We start from the raw sequence: 23,030 nt of genomic DNA on the forward strand, positions 1-23,030 counted from the left end.
AGTTAAAGTTCTAAATACTTCATCACAAGGGAAATTAGTCAAACACTCTGAAAGTGTTTTCACTCTTAATGTGGTGTACAGGGAGATATTAGAATAAGTTTAATCACTTTATCAGTCATTGTTTGCATCACTGTTGTTTTTATATCATGTTTTTGTCATTTTCATATCATGTTTTTGTTGTTTTTATATCATGCCTCTGTTGTTGTTATATCCTTTTGTTACTGTTTATTATTAATAGATCTATATATTATTTTCATATACATTTTACTAATTTCCTTTCATCTCTCACACTTCTATTATAGAGAAAGGGCAAATAGCAATATTAAAATATTTCTGCTAATTAATTCCCTTTTAATGTGCACGAATTTTGTGCACCGGGACACTAGTTTATAAATAAAACGAAAGGCTGTCAAAGTAGGCGGCTTGAGTCCAGGCTAATCTATGGAGAAGGCGAACTCATGACCCTCACCAACCTTTTGTGTCCAGGGTTTTGTGCCCCTAAAGGGACCTTTACCCTTTGGTCACCCTTAACCATGGTGGTCACACAAAGGTCTGGGATCCTGGGAGCTCTCCAGATACTACTTGCTTTTCTTTCCTGAGATCAGAACAAATCACTCCCCCACTGCCACCCCAAACAAGGCCCTGATAATAAACTGATCCTTCCGAAAGTACTGGCAGGTGAACCAATGGTGATTGTGCACCTAACACAGGGTAACCCTGACTTTATACCATCTCCCTGTATTACCTTACACATTAACATGTCCTGAATGCCAAATTCACACCTTGGCCTGCTGTCTGATGTGGTGGTGCTGCTTATCATGCACAGTTTTGGCAGAACCAGGGGAGCTTGGCTTCCTGTCTTCCCCGCCTTCCCCAGGGTGACTCCCATCACCTCCAGGACCCAAGCTCAGACGAGCTCCAGCTTCAGCCAGGGTGTGCCCCCTCTGGTAGACAAGGGAAAAGGAAAGAATAGCAATGGTGAGCAAGGGGCTGCTGTGGCCTTTCCTGCCACTTAAAATGTTGTTGAGACAGGATAATATTTGACAGAAAGATGCCTGTGCAAACCCATAAATAGGGCTTTTATAAAATTTAGTTCACTGGAATCTGAGGTCAGTATTTGACTTTAGCTGTTTGTTTAAACAATTTACCGCCTGCTGGGGGAGGGAGGGGTTCTTTACTCAAATCATAAAGACCACAAATTTCCAAATGCTATGGTATAGGCATTCTTAGCAGTTACTGGTTATTGCTACTTCATGGTAAACACATTCATGCATTATCTAATTAAATCCCTAACAATTACCCTAAAAAATAGATACTACTTCAATTATCTTGCCTCCTTGTATTTTGAATCCTGTTTACGTGAGCTTGTGTTTTCATGTACCTTTAGGGATTAATCAGTAAATTCAAAAGGGCCTTTTTGGTACCTTTCTTTAGTTTGAGCTCCCCATTCTCACTAACAGATAAACAATGTATTTGCTCCCACCTGGAATCTTTGTTTTTTACGCTCTGGTGCTGAGACAGGGAATGGGCCCTCAGCGGGTCCCGGTGGTAGTGGCACACTGTTTATGCGGAGGGCGTATGTCTCACCTGTACTCTGCTGGGTTACAGCATCTCGGGAGGCATCCACATCTACCTGATGAATTTTGTTTATCACCTTTCATTTAACAGACAGCATCTTTCCTTGCCTCATTTAATTTTGCCAGAGAGGCCATTCACAAGGCAGATCATGTTCACAGTGTGAATTGCTTCTCTCTTCCCCTCCATTTTTAGTAACTCCCTTGCCCATTTGGTGTCGAAAAAGAAGAACGTGGTCTGGTCATGAGTTATCATCCCTTTCCGTATATAACTAACCCATTCTGGTGTGCAAGACCCAGATATGGGGAGCTCATGAGGCCATATTTCAGCTGTGAAGAAAAATCTGCTTCCTGCATCTGTTGAGATGCATTATAATTACGATTGTTTATAAATGCCATATCTTATCTTTCCTTTAACAAACTGCAAATTCTTGTCAACATAAATAACATTATCTGTATGCTCCTGGGAATTCCCCAATTTAATTAGTGTGTGCATGAGAGAGAGAATGAGAAAGAGACAGAGATGGTAAAATATTTCCAAAAGGGAGAAAGGTTTTGTATGGCTGGATATTCCTTCCTTCCTTAGTGATAATTAGGCTACCCCAAGAAGTTCAGGATCTTTGAAATAGAAGATTTCCTGTTTTAAACTTTTAAAAGGAGTAGTGCACCTAGAAGATTCTCCCTGGGGTTAGCATGTGTCTAACTCCATTTCATTAAACGTTTCTTCTCTTTATTTTAAAGCTTTGGCTATAAAGTCAGAAATGTACTAAATAAAAACAAACTGAACTGTATTTAATTTAGAGAGAAGGGAAGAAAAACTAAAACTCAATCTTTTTTATTTTTTAAATATATTTTATTGATTTTTTTTTACAGAGAGGAAGGAAGAGGGATAGAGAGTTAGAAACATCGATGAGAGAGAAACATCGATCAGCTGCCTCCTGCACACCCCCCACTAGGGATGTGCCCGCAACCAAGGTACATGCCCTTGACCGGAATCGAACCTGGGACCTTTCAGTCCATAGGCCGAAGCTCTATCCACTGAGCCAAACCGGTTAGGGCTAAAACTCAATCTTTATGTAAGCTCAAGGTGTCATAAAATGAGAGGGTTTTCCTAGTTTTATGAGAATTTGTACTACTGATTTCTATTTCCTCTTGCTTTTGAGACGAATAGATCTCTGGGGGAATTTGTTGAGTTCCAATGGCATTTCACTGTAATCCCTCTCAAGCTCAAATCAGTTCTCTAATGTCATGATAAGTTGTCTCTGGTTGACTGTCCTGTGAAATGTCAGCTCCACTTTCTCAAAGTCATGTGTTTATGAGTCAGTGCCAGTGTGAGAACGAAGGGGGACATCTGTAATACTTTCAACAATAAATATTTTTTTAAAAGATATGAGATTGCTGTTGTTTAAAAAAAAAAGTTTTTCTCCCACCTTTAAGAAACATTTTGGTGGCCTATAGTCAATAGAATGATGAGAATGGTGGAGTTATTTAATATAGGGTGTCCTCAAAAATGAATAATTATAAAGGCAGTGTTTATTAAACACTGAATAATTTTAAAGGCAATGTTTATTAAAATACATCTCAGCCTCAGCCTAGCTCAGTGAATAGAGCATCAGCCTGTGGACTGAAGGGTCCCAGGTTCAATTCCAGTCGAAGGCACATGCCTAGGTTGTGAGCCCAGTACCCAGGTAGGGGGCATGCAGGAGGCAGCCAATCAATGATTCTCTCTCATCATTGATGTTTCTATCTCTCTCCCTCTCTCTTCCTCTCTCAAATCAATAAACATATTTTTTCAAAAATACATTTCATTTTAAAAATTGAGCTATCAGCTATTATAGTGTGTTACATTTTTTTGGACACCCTGTATATGTGGCAGATGAATCTGGTTCACCACTGCTGATTGGTGCTTCATTTGATAGTATACCAGAGGCCTAGTGCAAGAAATTTATGCATGGGGATGGGTCCCTCAGCCCGACCTGCACCCTCTCCAATCTGGGAGCCCTCAAGGGAGCCCTCTCCAATCTAGGAGCCATGACAGCTTTGGCCCACTCCCCATGGTTCTCTGCTCTCTGTGGGGCCTGGCCGCTCCGTGCCCGCTGCCCAGAGGCTCTCTGCAGCCTAGAGGCTCTCCGCGGCCAGGGCGGGATTCTTGCCTCATTGTGGGCTTGATCCCCAGTTGGGGACATGCAGAAGGCAGCCGACCAGTGATTCGCTCTCACCGATGATGTTTCTGTCTCTCTCTCCCACTCCCTTCCTCTTGGAAATCAATGAAAATATATTAAATTTAAAAAAAAGAAGAAGAAGAATGAATAAAACAAAGCGAAAAAACAGCCACTCTCCGGATCATTGTCCCAACCCCTTGAGATTCTGCTTCCCAGCAAGTGTGGACAGTTTGGCTCAAGTAAACTCATAAAAGTTCTCTACAGGTTTGAATGCTTTTACATGAACACGACATATACACCTGCTGGTTTCTGAGGGCGAGGCAACAGAATCAGTCCATGAGGTCTGCTGTGAAACTGTAGAGGAGTCTGTTTTTTCCTGTCAAAAGCCAGGTCACCCTTAGAAAGAGTGTAGAAAACCGGAAATGGAATTTACAAAGAGAAAACAGACAGAAGTGAACAGAGGGATGGTCCCGCACTCTTTTCCAACCAGACAGGCCGGTTTCTCAAACATCCTCCCTCCCTGAAGTTGGTGAGCTGCAGCCTAAGGGTGGGAGAGTCAGAGAAGCCCGAGGCAAGGTCCAAGGCTCTGACATCACTGGAGAGCTTTCTGCATTTGAATGAAGCCTTGGAGTGAGATCCATTGGAATGAATCACCCTGACCTCCTCTCCTCCCACTTGCTCCCTACCCCACCCCCTACTCCCTGAGCCCAGCATCTGTCTTCCCCCAGCTGCCTCCCCCGAACATGCCAGGTGCAGGTGGATCCCAGAGAGTGGGCACTGTTCCCCACAGCAGCGCCCAGCTCCGGAGGGTGCCAGTGCCCTGCAGCCTGTGGTGCTGTGGTCCCAGGGACAGCAACACCCAGCAACTGTGGGTCCTCAGCCTCCTTCCAGACACAGGAGGAAAGACAACCTAAGCAGCAAGCCTAAGGGATGCCCAGGAGGAATGTGCTTGCCAAGCTTCCATGTAGAAGGCCACATGTGCGAACTGCCCAGAGGCCCTCCGGGGCTGGGGTGGGACACTTGCCTTGAAGCAAGTGTCTGGCCCTGGCTGCTCACGCTGCCCGCTCTCAGTGGCCGCCCCCCCCCCCCCCCCCCCCAGGACTGGGGGACTCTGGCAAGCTGAGGGGCCTGGGCGCCGCCATCTTTGTGACAGAGTGACAGTTAATTTGCATATTACTCTTTTATTAGATAGGATAGTTGTTGCTTTACACAGCTTCCCAGCCAGGCACTATGTTTCCTGATGCCAACTACACACAAACTCCACTCACATCTATTGGCCAAAACCAGTCACATGACCATAAACATCTAGGTGGGCCCTTTCCAAACAATGGAAGTGATGTGTGTCTCCTCCAAGCTGTGTGTGCTTTCTCCATAGCATCTGCATATTCGCTCGCAAGCCTGAGATCATCTGCTGAAGATGGCTACCATGTAAGATGGAAGGAACCAAATCCCTAAGTCAATATTAGGAGAGTTGCCTAATCGAGAAGGAATATCTATATTGAATGTTGTATGAGAGAGAATAAAATTTTGTGTTATAACATTGTGTTTTAGAAGATTTTGGTAGAGTAGTTCATCTACCCTGATCAAATGGCAGACATCAAACAAGTATAATTGTAAATATTCTCAGGATCTAAGATGATCTGGGAAAACAGAAGAGCAGCACAAAGAAGAAAAAGGCACAGACACAGAGCAGAAAAACCCAGGAGGGGAGAAATGAGTTCATTTCCTGGGTCAACCCCTAAAAATATCTGCTCTTAGATAAAGCAGTTCATTGGCCTGGCTGGTGTTGCTCAGCGGTTGAGCATCTATCTATGAACCAGGAAGTCATGGTTCAATTCCTGGTCAGGGCACATGCTTGGGTTGGGGGCTTGATTCCCAATAGGGGACATGCAGAAGGCAGCTGACCGATGATTCTCTCTCATCATTGATGTTTCTATCTCTCTCTCTCCCTTCTTTTCTGAAATCAATAATAATTATATTTTTTAAAAGAAAAATCAGTTCATTGGTCTGAAGCAATGTGGACTAAGATAGATAGCTTGGTTATCCAGACAATTATCATTTTGCTAAATATATAGTCAGAAAAAAATTACAAATAATCTTTGCCATGTTGAAAATAAGCAGTGCTAAGGTGGCTTACCTAGCAATTTTAACACAGTATCATATTTTATTTTAATATATTTTATTGATTTTTTTACAGAGAGGAAGGAAGAGGGATAGAGAGTTAGAAACATCGATGAGAGAGAAACATCGATCAGCTGCCTCCTACACACTCCCTACTGGGGATGTGCCCACAACCAAAGTACATGCCCTTGACGGGAATCAAAGCTGGGACCCTTGAGTCCGCAGGCTGATGCTCTATCCGCTGAGCCAAACTGTTAGGGCCACAGTATCATATTTTATCTGTGAGATAACTGGTGAAAAAGATTGGGCTGAAGAAACCCAGAGAAACATTCCAGGGGAAAGGATAAGGTAGGAAAACAATGCAAACCTGAAGATTCAAAGTATGAGAAAGACAGAAGTTACAAAGTAGTTTCAAAAAAGGAATAGAAGTTTATAGATTTCAGGATACTTTTTTTAGAGCTAGAAATTAGAGATGGTAGAGATAAATGCGTTGAAGGCTTAAGAAGTATATTTATTCATCTATTAGTTTATTCAACAAATATTTACTGAGCAACAACTATATGCTGTGTCTGTGATTGACACCAGGGAGAGAATAATTGTGAATAAGCCCTTTGGAGTTCATAGTCTCCTTAAACAGAAAATAAAAAATTGTGATACATACCATCCTATTCTTTAGAATGGCAACTGCTGATTCAAAAATATAGTCAAGGCCAGTGGAGAAAAGGAGCATGTTCCTCTCCCACCACAACTCTGTCTCCCTAAGTTCTATGTTAGCAATCTGAAGAGGACAAATTGGCTGAAGAAAGAGAAAATTCTAAGACTTCAACAGACCATGACAAAAATAGAGCTAAATAATTATTTCTAAGAAAATGAAATTACTTTTTATCACCACACACTGAATAGCTTTCCTGATTGTTCCCTGTAAGTCTGTAATAGCAGTGGTCGCAGAACGCACAATTCCTGATAATAGACAATACGACTGAAAAAATTAGTCTCCTGTGTGCAAAATAACATTTTGCTCTCTCTGGACCTTTGCCAAACAGAATACCAGTGCAGGCTAATTACACGAGCAGGTGAAAACTATCTGTGTACTGGAAAGCCATCCCCTAAAGAATAGCCCAGAAAAGGTCTTAGTACCAAACACAAAACAACAGAAAAAAAAGCAAGAGAGCAAACATGAGAGCATATGCACAGGCCTTTTCATTAGCATCCTACAGTTAACCATTTTTGTGGATGCACATAAGAGTTGTCAAATTCTCTGCCTTAGAAAAGAACACCTTCCAGGATGCAAGAATTCTCCCCCCCTCCGCCCCCCATGCTGAACCAAGTGCTTTGCTCCAAGGCACAGCTTTGGACCAGCCTTACGTTGAGGACTTTTGTCACTTTGAGGTGCAAAAATAATTCATGTCAGAAAGAGAGTTGAAGAGTCAGAGGCAACTTTCACACACTGATTCACATGTTGGGCAAGGAGTACAACTGGCTTGTCACAGGCGATGGTAGAGCAAGGACCAGTTTTTCCAAGTTCTACTCTTCATGAGGCGTGATGCCATTCATCTGCAAGAGGTTTCGAATTTGAGTCCCTCAGGGGAAGTTTCAGAAAGAGCTCAAGAAACAACAAATGGCTCCAACATGATCAAAACAGATGTGTAGCCCCATATATAATGCATGAGCTACTTTACATCCACCCCAAATCCAATGAATTTATTGTTTGAGAAGAGAAGCATTGGTAAGTGTTCATTCTTGCCATCTGCGGTAAGCGAGGGTCCTGGCAGGAATGAGGGCCCAAATTGTGTCATTTAAGAAAAGCTTAAAGAAGGGGTATTCCCTAAAGGTGTGGGCCAAATGTAGGAAAATCCATGTACAGTATCAGGGGACTATTTATAGCCTATACCTAAGCTAAAGAATCCAGGGAAGAGGAGAGGAGGGAAGGAGATGGGAGGGGAGGGGTTCTAACAAAAGTCAAGGCTTTCATTCAGGATGCAACAGCTTCCTTCAGTCAAGGATGTAGCTGACCTGGAGGAACACCACAATAAGAAAGCTTCTTTCCTTATTTTCTTTTTCTGATCAATTTCTAGTGCTCCTCTCTGGGTCAAATCCAAGGAAAACCAGGTCACAAAGGAGCCTATAGATTGAAGTCCTTGTAGGTTGGCCTCCCAGAGCAAAGAATGACCCAGACAAAACCACAGTGAAGAGAGAAAAGTGGGTTAGGTGTGGCAAGTGGAAGGTCCTCAGCACAGGCCGTTTCTCCGGGAAGCTTAGGGCCCATCAGCTGGAATTTAAGGAAAAGGAAACAAAAATTTGAAGAGGGCTATCCTTTTGTAATAAACTGAGCTATCGTACGGGATTGGATTGTCCAACGAGACTAATTCATATCAGAGATCTCGCCTAGTATCAGGCTTTCCTACTCAGGTCAAGGATCCAGTCAGTCAAGAGTCTCAGACAAAGCAGAGAGGAGCCTGGGACAGCAAGGATGCTCCGTGGTCCTGTCTTCCTGCACTGGGCATGCACCTTGGCTTCCAACAGTAGGCGAGGTCTCGGAGTGGGTCCGTGGGGTCCCTGGCACAGCAGGAAGATTTAAACTACGGCACAGTTCCCTTCTACCCAGGGACTTGGATGGCTTAGGACAGTGGTTCTCAACCTTCTGGCCCTTTAAATACAGTTCCTCATGTTGTGACCCAACCGTAAAATTATTCTCGTTGCTACTTCATAACTGTAATGTTGCTACTGTTATGAATCCTAATGTAAATATCTGACATGCAGGATGGTCTTAGGCGACCCCTGTGAAAGGGTCATTCGACCACCAAAGGAGTCGCGACCCACAGGTTGAGAACCGCTGGCTTAGGAGCCACTCTCCAGGGAGACCTGCCTCATAAATCCTGGGTCCCATTTACTGTAAATAATCCCTAAGCCAGGGAACAGCCTGTTAGGGGCTCTCAACCAGTAAGGACACTTTCTCCCAGCAGATATCATTAGCCCCTAACCCAGAGGTGCAGTTAAAAAGAGATTAGACCAGGTTGCCTACACACAACCTCCCACACCCCCAGGGAAGGGAGTGAATGGGTTTCAGGCAGCCTTTTTAACTCCTTCCTCCCACAAACACTATGCTTATATTTAAAAGAGTAAGAAGTGTGTGTGTGTGTGTGTGTGTGTGTGTGTGTGTGTGTGTGTGTGTGTGAGAGAAGAGAGGGAGGGAGAGAGAGAGAGAGAGAGAGAGAGAGAGAGAGAGAGATTTTCAGGGGGAAAAAGAGAAAATATATAACAATATGGAGGAGGGAAGGTCACTGGGCCCCTTGCATGAACCGGCCTGAGGAAACTTGCTGTACCTGTTACCTGAATAACCTTCCACCTTTGTCCGTCAAGCCCACAGCAAAATGCAACTGCAGTGAGTTTTTTAAGGGAGATCACAGGTGTAACCAAGGCCCCACCCCAAAGGCGCCTTCTGGGCCAGCAACTTCAGGCCTGTTCCTTCCCACATGACAGGAGCAAGGCAGGGCCGCTGCCCTCTGACCCCAGGCCACCTCGGCGATTCTGTCTGAAGCTCTGTAGCTTTTAGATCTCCTTTTCCCCAGTTTGGAGAAGATGGTGTCAAGAACTCTCTAGAAATACAGGATTGTAAGCAGGTGTGGGGAAGTGTGCCACAGCCGGGATTTGGGGTAAATCTGCTAATCCTTTGGGATTGCAAGCACTTTAATATAAGTGAGCATTTTTCTAAAATCAGGTCCAGAATGTTTACAGGGTTCTCAAAAAGACTGCGGGCCTATGAAGTTTAGCCTGCAGAACTGCACAGTTCTTACTGAATGTGACCCAGGGCAGGATGAGTCCCTGCCGCCGGGGTCTGACCCTGGGCCGCACTGCCCGGCTCCTGGCCCGTCCTCCTCACCCAGGGGAGCATCCAAGCTCAAGGTCAGGCCTGAACAGTCTTAGTTTCTGGATGATTTCAAGCATGCTATAAAATATTTAGAATATAAAAGTGTAGAACTTACCTTTTCGTCTTGTTAGAGAGCGTCTGGAAGCCATCTTGCAGGTTTGTGCACCTCTCCGTTGGCTGGAGCAACTTATTCAGATAGGTGCTGTTTCATGGAAGAGATTTTAAAGAAAGGTTGATTTAAAATGAGAGCTTACAAGATGCTGTTAACAGAAACCAGATTTAATTGCTAAAGTGTGCTCAAATGAAGTCTGGTTTGTATTCCATTATTAGATTTCTCGGTGGAAAAGGAAATTGATATTTTCACTTCTGATGGGTCTAAAAAAGAAATCTCACACTATAATGTCAAAAAGAAAAGAACTCCTTTGGAAGATGTTATATTATCATGTTTTCCTATTTTGAAGTTATTATGTGCAATGAACGCGTTATTGAATAGTTTAACCATTGTGTGTGTGAGCAGACTTTATTTTTAAAAGATGTTGTCTCTGGTAGGAGGCATGCAGGCACAGGAGATCAACAGTTCTCTCCAAAAAGAATGCAAAGTAAATCTGGCCTTTGATTATTATAGTAGCCACGAAATAGGGCCTTTTGCAATAGCAACTTCCTAATAGCTATTGCTTTATGAACTTGAAAAACTGGAGCTGGAACAAAACCAAATACAAAAGTAAGGCCCTGGTCAGTGTTTCTCAGTAGCTAGAGCGTCAGCCAGAGCACGGGAGGGTCTCAGGTTCGATACCCAGTCAAGGGCACGTACTAGGGTTGCAGGTTCAATCTGGCCCCAGTTGGGTACGTGTGGGAGGCAGCTAATCAATCAATCAAGCAATCAATGTATCTCTCTCACATCAGTGCTTCTCTCCCTCCCTACCTTCCACTCTATCTAAAAATCAATGGAAAAATATCCTCCTGTAAGGACTAACTAAAGCAAAAAAGCAAGGGGTTATGGAGTCAGGCTACCTACGGAGACTCGTGGACGTGTGCATCCTACTTAACCACTCCAGCCATCAGCTTCCACATCTCCAGTCCTTCCCTCATAGTGTTATTGTCATGATATGTACAATGACATGGAAATGGATGTAAAGCACTCGACACCATGCCTGATACAGTAAATGCTCAAAAACGTGTAACATCATTTTCCTTAGCCTTCAAATTGTGCATACAACTCCGACTACTATCAATCCATTTATTTGACCATCCTGAAGGTATTTGCCCAAGACAACTTAATATGGGCTGGGGGCCAGGCACAGGATGCTTAGGATGTGGTAGTGGATAAAGCAGGCATGGTCCCTTTCCCTAGCGGAGCTTGCAGTCTGAGTAGGGAGAAAGATACATCAAACCAAAAACCACACAAGTGAATATAGTATAGAATTATGAGCTGTGATTAGGATCATTAAAACAGCAGTGGGTGCCTTGGAGGAGTGTAATGGGGAGACCCCTGCATACTGGGGGGCCCCTGAGATGGTATCCTTTTCCGTGGTCAGCAAACCATGGCTCGAGAGCCACATGCGGCTCTTTGGCCCCTTGAGTGTGGCTCTTCCACAAAATACCACATGCAGGCACGCACGTACAGTGCGATTGAAACTTCGTGGCCCATGCGCAGAAGTCGGTATTTTGTGGAAGAGCCACACTCAAGGGGCCAAAGAGCCGCATGTGGCTTGCGAGCCGCAGTTTGCTGAGCTGCATTTTGCCGACCACTGCTTTAGGTGATGATCTCAAGGATAATCCAAATGAGCTAGATGAACTTTGGGAAGTGTGTGTTTGGGGACGGGGAGGGGGACTTTCAGGCAGAGGGGAAAGCATGTGCAAAGGCCCCAGAATGTAACCCAGAATGTTTGAGGAATTGGAAGAAGGCAGGTGGGTCTCACAGCTAAAGGCTAACGGGTGTTTGGAGTAAGTAGGGGCTGGAGCACACAGGCCTGGTGAACCATGTTGTGAATTTATCTGCATAAGGAGCAATAGAAGGTTTAGGGCAGGAGAGTGATGTGACCCAATGTATGTTTTAAGAGGTTCACTACACAGAAGAATGAAATGGGAGGAAGTAGGATACAGAAAATGTGATCAAGTTAAGAGGGTTCTAGGGGAGAGATGATGGCCACTGAGACTATGATGTCATAAAAAACACCCAACTCACAGTTGTTTTACATGAAAAAACTCTGTTAACTTGCTCATGAAATGCCCACTGCATGGCTGGGTGGCTTTCCAGGGCAGCTGTGCACCTTCATTTCAACAGCCAGCTTCCATAACTGCTGCAGCAGAAGATGCCGGATGCAGCCTTACCCTGGGTCTGAATGCTCTAGCTCGGCCAGAACTAGTCACATGCCTGGCCTGGTCGCAATGTGGGAGTCAGAAAAGCGCGCCCGTCCCGAGTGCCCAGAAAGAGAGGAGCCTGAGATACAGACATGGCCCTTGGCACCACACTGCCCAGCAGCCTGAGAGCAGCCACCAGATGTAAGATCTATTCTGGAGATAAGACTGACAGGACTTCAAAATAAATTGGATGTGGGAGGTGAGGGAGCAGGAGGTGTACAGGCAGAGATATAAACAAGAAAGTTCCATAATTAATTCTCCAATATTTCTCAGAAATGCTTTCCAAAAACACTGTGCACAGAGTACATATGGGCTCATAAAATCCCTCTTTACCCTGATATGATTTTTCTCCCCTCCCCCACAGCCGTCCTTCATCTCCCTCCTTCTGTCTACATGCCTCACCTTCTGTGCTTCCTGAATGTGTAATCATACTTTCCAAGGATTTGTTTATTTCTAATTGGCTGTGTATTTTATTTGGGCAGCACCGTTAATGAAGTGAATTACCAAGCCAGCAGTGCTTTGAATTATGATGGCTTTGCAATATTGAATTGTAAAACTGTAACAAGCAAGCACCCATAGGATTTAATGTCATATAACTTTCCTTAAATTGGAGAGTATCTTTGTTAATAAAAAGCCCGAACAGTTTCGCCCAACTAAATCACAGACAACGCATGGAAGGCAAGTGAAGTGTCAGGGATAAAGTGGCAATGAGAGAATGAAATCATAGGAAAAGAAACAGCGTCTTAAGGGTCACTAGGCCCAGCCTTTGAACTTGGGCTCCCCTCACTGACAGTGGTCTTTGAACCTAAGGGTTTCCTTTTTAAAATCTTTACTCAATAAAGTAGTTATAGGGGTGCTATAGATGGAAAGTTTGTGTCTCCCTAAATTCACTTGTTGAAATTCCCCCCAAGATGATGGTATTCAGAGGTGGAGCTGTGGGAGGTGATAAAGCTCATGAAGGGGGAGCCCTCGTGAATGGGATTAGTGCCCTTATAAAATCAGCCTGAGAGAGTCCTTGCCCCCTTCTGCCTGTGAGGTGACAGCGAAAAGATGGCCATGAATGAGGAAGCAGAACCTCACCAGATCCCAGATCTGCAGGTGTCAGGATCTTGAATTTCTCAGCCTCCAGAAGTGTGAGAAATAAATGTCTGCTGTTTATAAACCACCCTTTCTATAGTGTTCTGTTTCTGTTATAGCGACCCAAATGGACTGAGACTAGGGTTTATACTGGATGTATTTAAAAACACCTGGCATACAGAAGTCACTAAATAAATGCTGTGTTCTGATTCTCCTAAACACATCAGTGTGTTATTTCCTCAAACCACCCAGGTCATTATTCCCACAGGGGTCAGCAACTGCTCCCACCCATGGAAAGCCACTTCCCAGTGAAAGGAAGAGAAAAGGAAGCCCACTGAGTTCCTCTCTCCTTTCTCTTTCTCTCCTGCCCCTTTTCATTCAAAGAGTCTTCACAGTTTTCTTCCTTTTCATCTATTGTCATTAAAACCTTCCTAGGATCATATGGTAGCTCTATTTTTTTTTTTTTTGAAGAATCACCAGACTGCTTTCCATAATGGTTGTACCGGTCTACATTCCCACCAGCAGTGATGAGGGTTCCTTTTTCCCCACAACCTCTCCAACTCTTGTTGCTTGTCTTGTTGGTAATGGCCACTCTAACTGGTGTGAGGTGGTATCTCATTGTAGTTTTAATTTGCATTTCCCTGATTGCCAGTGAGGTTGAACATCTTTTCGTGTATCTATTGGCTGTGTGTATGTTCTTGGGAGAGGTGTATTTTCAGGTCCTCTGCCCACATTTTGATTGGATTGTTTATTTGTTTGGTGTTGAGTTTTATAAGTTCTTTATATGTTTTGGAAATTAAACCTTTGTCAGAGCTACTGTTTGCAAATACCATCTCCCATCTGGTTGGCTGCCTGGTTGTTTTAGTGAAATAAGTCAAACAGAGAAAGCTAAGAACTGTATGATTTCACTCATATGTGGAATATAAAACTGAAACTTATGAACACAAACAGCAGTGTGGTGGTTGCCAGAGGGAGGAGGTGGGGGAAGAAAGGGGTCATAATATGAGGAGACAGGAGAAGATTTGACTTTGGGTGGTGGGCACATGGTCCTATATACAGATTTTGTAAGTTAGTAACCCACACATGTAACCTATATGTTCATGTTGACTAATGTCACCCCAGTAAATTTTCTTAAATTTTAAAAAAAAAAATGGAAATGTTCTAGAAAATGTCCAAGCATTCACACGCTAATCCATAAACTTCAAACGTTGTCTGCATTAGGCACCTGACCAAGATAGCCCCTCTCACTGCCCTTAGGTAGAGCTCCCAGTTCGTGTTGTTTTCAACAGTGTCTGAAACACAAATCAATAGTGTAACTGCCATGTTTTAAAATGCTTGAAGACCTGACACTGCAGAGATGTTAGGAGTCCCTGGAGAAGGAGGAGGCGTGAGGTCTTCCAGGGAGAGGGCTAGGTCACCCAGTTAGCCTAGAGAGTCACTCCTCTCTGTTGTGTGGATAAGTGAGAACCAGATGTTTTCTTGAATCTGAGTTCATGAGGAGAACCATGAGGGAGTTACTTGCTCTTGGAAAAGGAAAAGAAGAAATCTCCTCAGTTCTGAGTTAAGAGAGGACATGACCTGTGCGGTTGGCACCCACTGCGGATGAAGACAATAGACTGAATCCTCCTTCACTTCTGATTTGGGAACCTCTCTCAGATAAGTCAAAAAGGACAGAGAGAACTTGACTGAGATGAAAGTAGGAATGCCCAATACCTGGAGTCCGGGGTGTCCTGGTGGAAGAAGAGACTGTGCAAGACGAGTGTGGGCTGACTTATGACCCAGGAGGGCTTACTGGGGGTCCGGCTGGAAAGGCCCCTCCACAAGGACCAGGCGTCAGGAAGAACTTGCAATGATGGCACAGGACGCTACAGATGTGGAGCACACCACAGCCTGTGCCGGGAGCTCACATTCAGGTGGAAGAAGGCCACGATGTAAACTGGACCCCCTCAAACTAACTGAAGTTGGCAATCTGAGCACTTGGGTCTGAGGGGAGAAGACACATAGGAGTCAGGAGGGCTGCCAGACAAGCTGTGAGAACCAAAATCCCTGGGGCCAGACTTCTGTGGGTTCAAAATGACAATGATGTTTCTGTCAGCTCTGAAACTTTTTAAATTTCAATCTTCTGATGAAAATCCTTTGTAACAACATCTTACCAGAATTAGCTGGTGAAGAGAGAAAGAATCAGTCCACGTGTGATCTGCCAAACTAGACAGTGGAGAGTGATCCCAATACAAGTCACGGAAGGAATAGTGGCCACCTTCTTGGAGCTCCCCTAGAACTCGGTGGACCAAGTTAGCGCTTGAAGTCTCCCAGACCAGATGCTGAGAAGGCTCCCACTGCCCCGCCGACGCCTATCCAGTCGCTCCATATAAGCCCACAATCTCTGCCCATTTGTCACTATGTAAGATTGCTTGTCTGCTCACATGTAGCATGTGTAGCATCTTGCCAGCACTCAATTTCCAGTTCCCTTGATATTTTTTCACACTCACCTGGCAAATCTGTGATAAGAGAGTAGTAGAACTATTGGAATAACACATTCCTATAGTTAAGCCCCCAGGACTGCTGGGGAGAGAAATCACAGAGTAGGTGGGTTGGGGCTTTGATAAACTCATGGTGTCTAATTTGCTTGGACTTTTGTTCACCTTAACAATCCTATTACGTATTGCTAGCCACCTCCTCCCTCCACTTCCTTCAACAGCTACTTTCCACATTCACTGTTCTGCTGTCTTCACCATTCTGTGTCTTCCTATTTAATCCTATTTCAGAAAAAAAAAATGATGCTGCCTGGTATGAATTAATGTTTAGCCATAAGCCATCCTCATCTTCTATCTCAGAGAAAATAGTGTCTCTCCTCTTACAGAAGGACAAGCCACCTGCCATCATATCCCTCCCTGTCTCCTCTAAGATCCAGGCCCATCCTTTCATTTTTCTCTTTACTGAATCTTTAGCCTTTCCTGTCCACTGTCTCCTTCTCACGCTTATTCTCTACCATCTCAAAGTAAAAAACAAGCCAAACAACTCATTCCGCTATTCTCTCCTACCTAATGCCTTGTTCCTCCTTCAAACTGCAAACCACTTCTGACCCTTTCCTTTACCTACAAATCCACTAAACCATTCTTGGAAAGCATCTCCAAATTCAAGGCACATTGCAGTCCTCTTCCTTCACCCCCAGAAGGACTGGGACCACTGACCGCTCACTCTGTACCTGTTCCCATGGCAATCCTTTCTCTTTGTTTTTCTACCTCTGACTGCTGATCAGGGTCCTTTTGTAGGTTCTTTCTTGGACCAATCTATAAGTGTTGGTGTCTCCAAGGTTCTCCTTTTTCTGTCTGTTACTTTAAAGCAAATGGTTGGTATTCAGTTACAGTATTTCCCAGGACTCTCTCCAGGCCTCTTGTCTTCGCAACCTGCTTGTTTCTCTAAACATCTCAACCAACCTCTTTTCCCTTCTGCTCCATCCTCACCGTCCCTGAGATGAGTGGCCTCGTGTGCATTTGATCATGTCGTGTCCCTGCTCCAAGACCTTCCATGACCTCCATCAGCTTCAGGACATGCTCTACACTCTTTAGTTTGACATACAGAGCCCCTGACCATGACTCATCTTTTATTGACAGTTTGCTAAACATTAAATGATACAAATTCATCTTTCTCCATTCCTTGCAAGTCATGTTATGGATTCTGACTGCTTTCATTATTTAATCATAGAATTTATTTGTTTAGGCAACTAAGCCTTCGGGCACATTTTCATCACTTCAAAAAATCTTTAATAGGATTTGGGGAGGGGGAATATACACAAAACAAGCATTTCTTTTATCATCATCTGTGTGGTTGATCTGCTTTTTAGCAATTCTCTCTTTATAGGTCAGTCCTGAGTTGAAAGTGATCGGTTTACAAAGCTACCTGGCAAGATTTCACAGAATAGCAAGAAGCTAAGAGACTCCTGGAAAAAGAATAAAAATTAAGATTCTGATAATGCAAAGAATATCTCATAAACAAATAAACAAATAAACAAGTGATTTGATCCCTACAGAACAATATCATTAATACTTACTGGGTACCCTCAAGGACCTCTGACATAGAGTTTGCCTCACATTCTGAGCATTACTTGTAATTAGTGCAATCAGGCTCCTGGACCAGTGAAACATCCCTCAAAATAATCTGCCTGTAGGCAACCAAGAAGTTTCAAGAACATCCAAACTCTACCTACAGTAGCCATAAAGGGGGCAAAACTAGATTGTGAATCTCAATGAAAAGCTTAAAACCAAATTAAGGTTATTCTCTCTGAAGAAAGAATTCTTAACAGATGGGAAATGCAGCCTAAAATGGAAAGCCCAAAGAATTAGAGTTCTTCCATATACTTCTCCTGCTCCTTCCCCTTTGCTGACCACCAGCAGAAACCCCCCTGTAAAGAAGTGCAACAGGCTGGCCTGCCTCAGGCACAGAGGCGATAGTGGCCTCTTGTGTTCTGACTTCGAGCTCATCAAGCAAACTGCTAGCTATAATGTGCCTCCTCCACGTAGTTTCCCTGAGAGAGAACAGGATGCATCCAGCCCACTGCATAGTTTGATTACTCTCTCTAACTGACTGGTATTTTGGTTTATAAATTGCTTGCCTATGAGTTTGGTTAACACAAATCTGCCTTTGAAATACCAACCGTACACAGGACCTACAGAACCAAGTCTTGGTGCCTACAGAGATGGGCAGACCCTGGCCTGTGTCGTCGTTCAGTCATTCACCAGGTGTCATTGGAACCCAAACTAGGTGCCACTGAGAATGGCGGCTGCTGGAAATAGGACAGTGAACAAGGCAGTGTCCCTTCTGCCGTGGAACAAAGAGTTTGATGAAGAGGACAGTCAGGTAAACACACGCCTACCACGCTGAGTTTGTAGAATGAATGCTGGCTCTTTTCCATAAGCATATTAACCTCAAGAAACCATGAATCTGTGTTTTGGTAGATGTCATTTAATTCAAGATATAGAAACTGCTTTTAAAATGAGTACATACACTTCACCTTTTGTACAGGAACGCTGAAGCCAACTGAACTTGCAAAAAATTCTGCAAACAATTTCTGTTAATTTGGCTTTCTCTTAACTTTTACCTGCCTTTAGTTGCCCTTGACATAGGATAATTAGCTAGCTTTTTACTACTATATTAGTTGCCATAATGTATTCCAGCCCCCCTACCATTGTTGATAGTTTTCAAAAATGAAAAATCATCAATACCCCACAAATATAGAATGAACACACATTGCAGAGTTTACTTTGTACATAATGAGGAAAGCAGGAGAAGCCTATGCAGAGACACAGATACATTTATAAAACAGGAATTCTGAGGTGAATGTGCAAATGGCGGCAAAATTGGTGTGGGGGAGAGGCTGCACAGAAGTCAATTGGACCTCCACCAAATAGAATGTAGTTTGCATATGCATAGACAAGAATTATTTTGCATTGCTCTGAGTTAACTATAACTTACTTACAGTGTTGTAAAATTGCTCCCAAAGGATTAGACCTAGATAACACAGGAGAGTGTGATCTGAAGAATACAGTTATCCATTGAAGCACAAAATCTCCCTAACCCATTAACAGTATCACTGCCTATCACTATAATGTTAAAGGAAGAATCCACAGCAATGAACCTGATAGACTCTCACTTCCTCTGAATTTCAGTCCCCTCCACTCCACTGTTTGCCTCAAGAGGAACAGGTGGGCCTGGCTTCGCATGAGTCTTTTAGAGCAAATTAGAAGCACTAACTTACTTGAGAAGGTTGAATTCCGATATAGAGATTTATTAAATTTTTTAAACCAGGTGGGCAAGAGTAGGATACTAAATAGCAAATGAGCCTTTGGCAATTAGAGATAAAAATTTTAAAGGAACTGATTGGGAAGAAAACAAATGACAACCATTGGGCACTGGTGTCTCGTTTCACTGGTCCTTAAGTGCGAGACCTTTGGGGGCTAGAGAAAAGCTCAGTGTAGTGCAGAGTCAGGGTAGAATTCATCTACAGTGCAGCTTTCTAAGTCTTTTCTAACCCACCTCCAACAATACTTTCTTACTCTACACAGCCAAGATTGTTCTGAGCTCTCTTTAAGGTACATTGAATTTGAAAACCTTGAATAAACGATGTTTTTAATACCAATGTCCATATACCTTGATGCAAAAATTATGATATACCTCCTGGTTAAGGATGAAGATAACAATCAAAACATCTACTGGATGATCCTTAGATGGCTGGTGCTGTTTGAAACACCTTACACAGCTGTCATCTCATTAATACCTCTCAATGAATAGACAAGGTAGGCACTGTGTATTTTACTGATGAGGAAAATAAGACACTATAAGAATAAAGAACATACCTACCCCTACTCTACTAGTTAGAACTGGAGTGGAGGTTTGAACCTAGACACCATGGTTCTCTGGTCTTAACGTTGTGCTATTCAACCTCCCCTTGTAGGGAAAAATTCATCCTTCAAAGGAAAGCTATTCATTGTCTACAGCACCCCTCCCCTTCAGGTTAGCTGATTCTGAGTCCATGTTTGCTGACAAAGTTTCTCTCCTTGACCAATCTCTAGGCAGGCTCCTCTGAGCTCTTTTCAACAAGGCCCAATCCTTGGGCATGGCTTTCAGAGCCCAATTTTAGCAAGAAGCTTGCAAAGTCAGTTTAGCCATAATTCCTCATCCTCCACATATGATCGCCCTCAATATCTGACAGAATTCCTCATCTCTCACCATCCTCAGGTGATATCCAATCACCCTGGCCTGCCATCAGCAAGAATCTTGTCAGGCCAGATTAGTTGAATCACTTCTTACCCTTGATGTTTCCTCTTAGTAATTTGCCATTGTTTAAAAAAACAAAAAAAAAACAAAACAAAAAAAAACACACACAACAAAACAAAACAAACAAACAAAAAACAAGTAGCAGGCCCAAAATGGAGTCACTTGTGCTAAGTCCCACATCAGCAAACCGACTTAATACTTTAATTGCAGTCTTAGCCTCTAACCTTAACCAGTCAATCTGGAATTACCTGGTCAGCACTAGTCAGGTAATTGGCATTATAAACCCCTTCCATCCCACACAGGAACGTAACCTAAGCATAAAACAATCTACCTTTTGCACTCTTAATTTAAAAACTTCCTTATCCCACACTCTTTCTGCCTTTAAAAGCCTTTCCTTTTCCATAGCTCTTTGAAACTCTTCTCTGTCTGCTAGATGGGATGCTTCCCAATTCATGAACCACTGAATAATTCAAAGCCAATAAAATCTTTAAAATTTACTCAGTTGAATCTTGTTTAAGACTATCCACTGACCCCTGGCCTGCTCCTTTGCTATACATTCCCACATTTCCTTGTTGAATTTAGAGTAGAGCTCAATCTCTGTCCCCCACTGCTCCACTGCAATGATCCTTATACCTATCACAGTAGAACTGAATAAAGTCTGTCTTACCATTTTAACAAGCGTCATGAATAATTTTTTAACAGAGCTATTTTGCAATTCTATAAATTGTAGCTAGCTGACAGCAATGCAAAATAATTCTTGTCTATAGGCATGCAAATAAGTTATGTCCAGTGGAGAGACAACTCTCTCCCACAGTGGAAAAAATGAGTTTGCCTCCATTTGCAAATTCATCCCAAGATCCCTGACCTATAAATGCGTCTGTGCCTTTGATCTGCTTGTAACACCTTACCCTTTTTCTCACTGATGAGCTAAATAAAATCTTTAAAAAGTGTTCATTTTCACATCTGTATGAGAGACGTGATTTTATTAAAATTATATTTTAACACTCTGGATGAGAGTGCTGAAAACATTTCCCAGTCGAATAAACTCATTACCCTGATCAAAAGGATAAACTTGGGTGGCAACCTGACCAGAGTTCAGATCCCTGGTCTGCTACACACTAGATGCTTAGCTCCAAGGAAGTTATTTAACCCCTCTATGCTTTTAGTTTCATTCTCAAAATGGATATAATACCATCTCTGTGATAGATGTGATGCAGTTTATAAGAAATAATGTATGAAAAGTCACAGCACCATGATTGGAGAGAGCCCTCATTGTCATGGAAGGCCTCTTGAATCACTGCTTCTCAAACGGCAATGCACCCATGAGGCACCTGGGAAATTTACTAACATGCAGACTCTGGTTTAGGAGATCTGAGAGGGGCCTGATATTCTGTATTTCTTACAATCCCCTAGATGATGCCAATCCTGCTGGACTGAGGAGCATACTTTGAGTAACAAAGTCTTAAAAGCCTCATGGATCAAGTTCTTCTGCCCTGATAATTTTTTCATAACAATCTAGACCAGTGGTTCTCAACCTTCTGGCCCTTTAAATACAGTTCCTCATGTTGTGACCCAACCATAAAATTATATTCGTTGCTACTTCATAACTGTAATGTTGCTACTGTTATGAATCGTAATGTAAATATCTCATATGCAAGATGGTCTTAGGCGACCCCTGTGAAAGGGTTGTTCGACTGCCAAAGGGGTCGCGACCCACAGGTTGAGAACCGCTGACCTAGACTTTCAAGAGCAGTGTCTTATGGCCAGAAGCATTAGAGGGGAAAATAAGGAAACTATTTGAAAAACTCTAAGGGTAAACACAGCTAAATTACCATGTTCTAATAAGTGTTTGTTATTTTTGTGGGTTTTTTTTAACTTTTCAGATGAAAAGCTCAACAAAGGAAATAATATAAGAGATTTATGGTACTGAGAACATTGAACATAATTGCTTTTCTGAGCCAGGTGCAGGGCTTGTCCTACCCAGAGCTCCACTACAGAAAACACACAGGTAGCCTCCACCATTGCTAATACCTCCACTTGGCCCACCAAACACAACCCTCCAAAGGGCGTTGTTCAAGCAAACCAGATAATAGTTGACAAATGCCAGCCTTTTCCAAGAAAAGGCCAATGGTTGTGAGTTATTAGCTATGCAATCCCAATAAAAGAGTTCTCCATCCCAACTAAAAAGTGAATAAATTTCTCTGTCAACTCAATATTTCTCCAATAAAACTTGGAGAAGTGAATTCTGGGGTAAGAACTTTAATGAGAAAATAACTTTATCTGTATTCCATGTTGACTCTATGATAGTGTTTGAAATAGTCGTATAATCACTGGATACATTTAAGAATTTTAAAATGCTTAAATATTTTGAACCGTAACAATAGTTACAAAATAAGTTTAGTCATCAAAGAGTGAGTGAAAACTCTCTTATAACCTGTAAGTCAATAGTTCATTTTTCCATATTCATATTTCACAGTCAGTTTCAAGAAAGCATTAGGTTCAAAACTAAGGACCTCAGATAGAAAATTTTATGGAATCTTCTCTTTAAAAAATGAACAAACAAAATTATAGGGTAGTACTGTGGTTTCTGATCATCAGAGCGAGGAAAAAATGAAGCAATGAGAACTGGTCCAACACTGGGTACCAACATGGAGAAGCTACTTAATCAATAAGGCTCCAGGGAAATGATACGCTACAAAAACATAAACACCGCAGAAGCTCATCACCGGTGAGCAGTGAGCAAAATTCTAATTTACCGACCTAACATTCAAAACTGGTAGATGTTTGTATGTCTTACAAAGGCTATTTGGGTTTAGTTGTGAAATTCAGGTGAGTGGTATCAGCATGAAAAGCAATGCAAACATCTTGAAGAAATCATGTCCAAACAGTTGGAGACACCTTAGATATTAAACAAAAGAAAATATGTAATAAGAGAATAAAAATAACAAGTGGACCATCTCATCTTACTGTGGCAACTTTATAAATGTGAAAAGGGGTAAAAGACCCTGTCACATGTAGTAATGATTTTCCTGATTCTGAAATAAGATAGAAACTACCATGCAGTTAACAAGCAGCACACAAGACTCCCTTTTC

The 23,030-nt window shown here is 42.8% G+C and overlaps 1 protein-coding gene across 1 annotated transcript in view; it reads right to left on the reverse strand.

Moving 5' to 3' along the window:
• Positions 1 to 23,030, reverse strand: part of ST8SIA6 (ST8 alpha-N-acetyl-neuraminide alpha-2,8-sialyltransferase 6) — a 165,283-nt gene that overhangs the window by 98,010 nt on the left and 44,243 nt on the right. The window contains exon 4 of the mRNA XM_005856728.2: positions 9,841 to 9,927. Coding sequence (XP_005856790.1) covers positions 9,841 to 9,927 — 87 coding nt within the window. The remainder of the gene's footprint in view (positions 1 to 9,840; positions 9,928 to 23,030) is intronic.

The sequence above is a fragment of the Myotis brandtii genome, unplaced genomic scaffold, assembly GCF_000412655.1.
Source record: "Myotis brandtii unplaced genomic scaffold, ASM41265v1 scaffold1042, whole genome shotgun sequence".
NCBI classification, from domain to species: domain Eukaryota; kingdom Metazoa; phylum Chordata; class Mammalia; order Chiroptera; family Vespertilionidae; genus Myotis; species Myotis brandtii.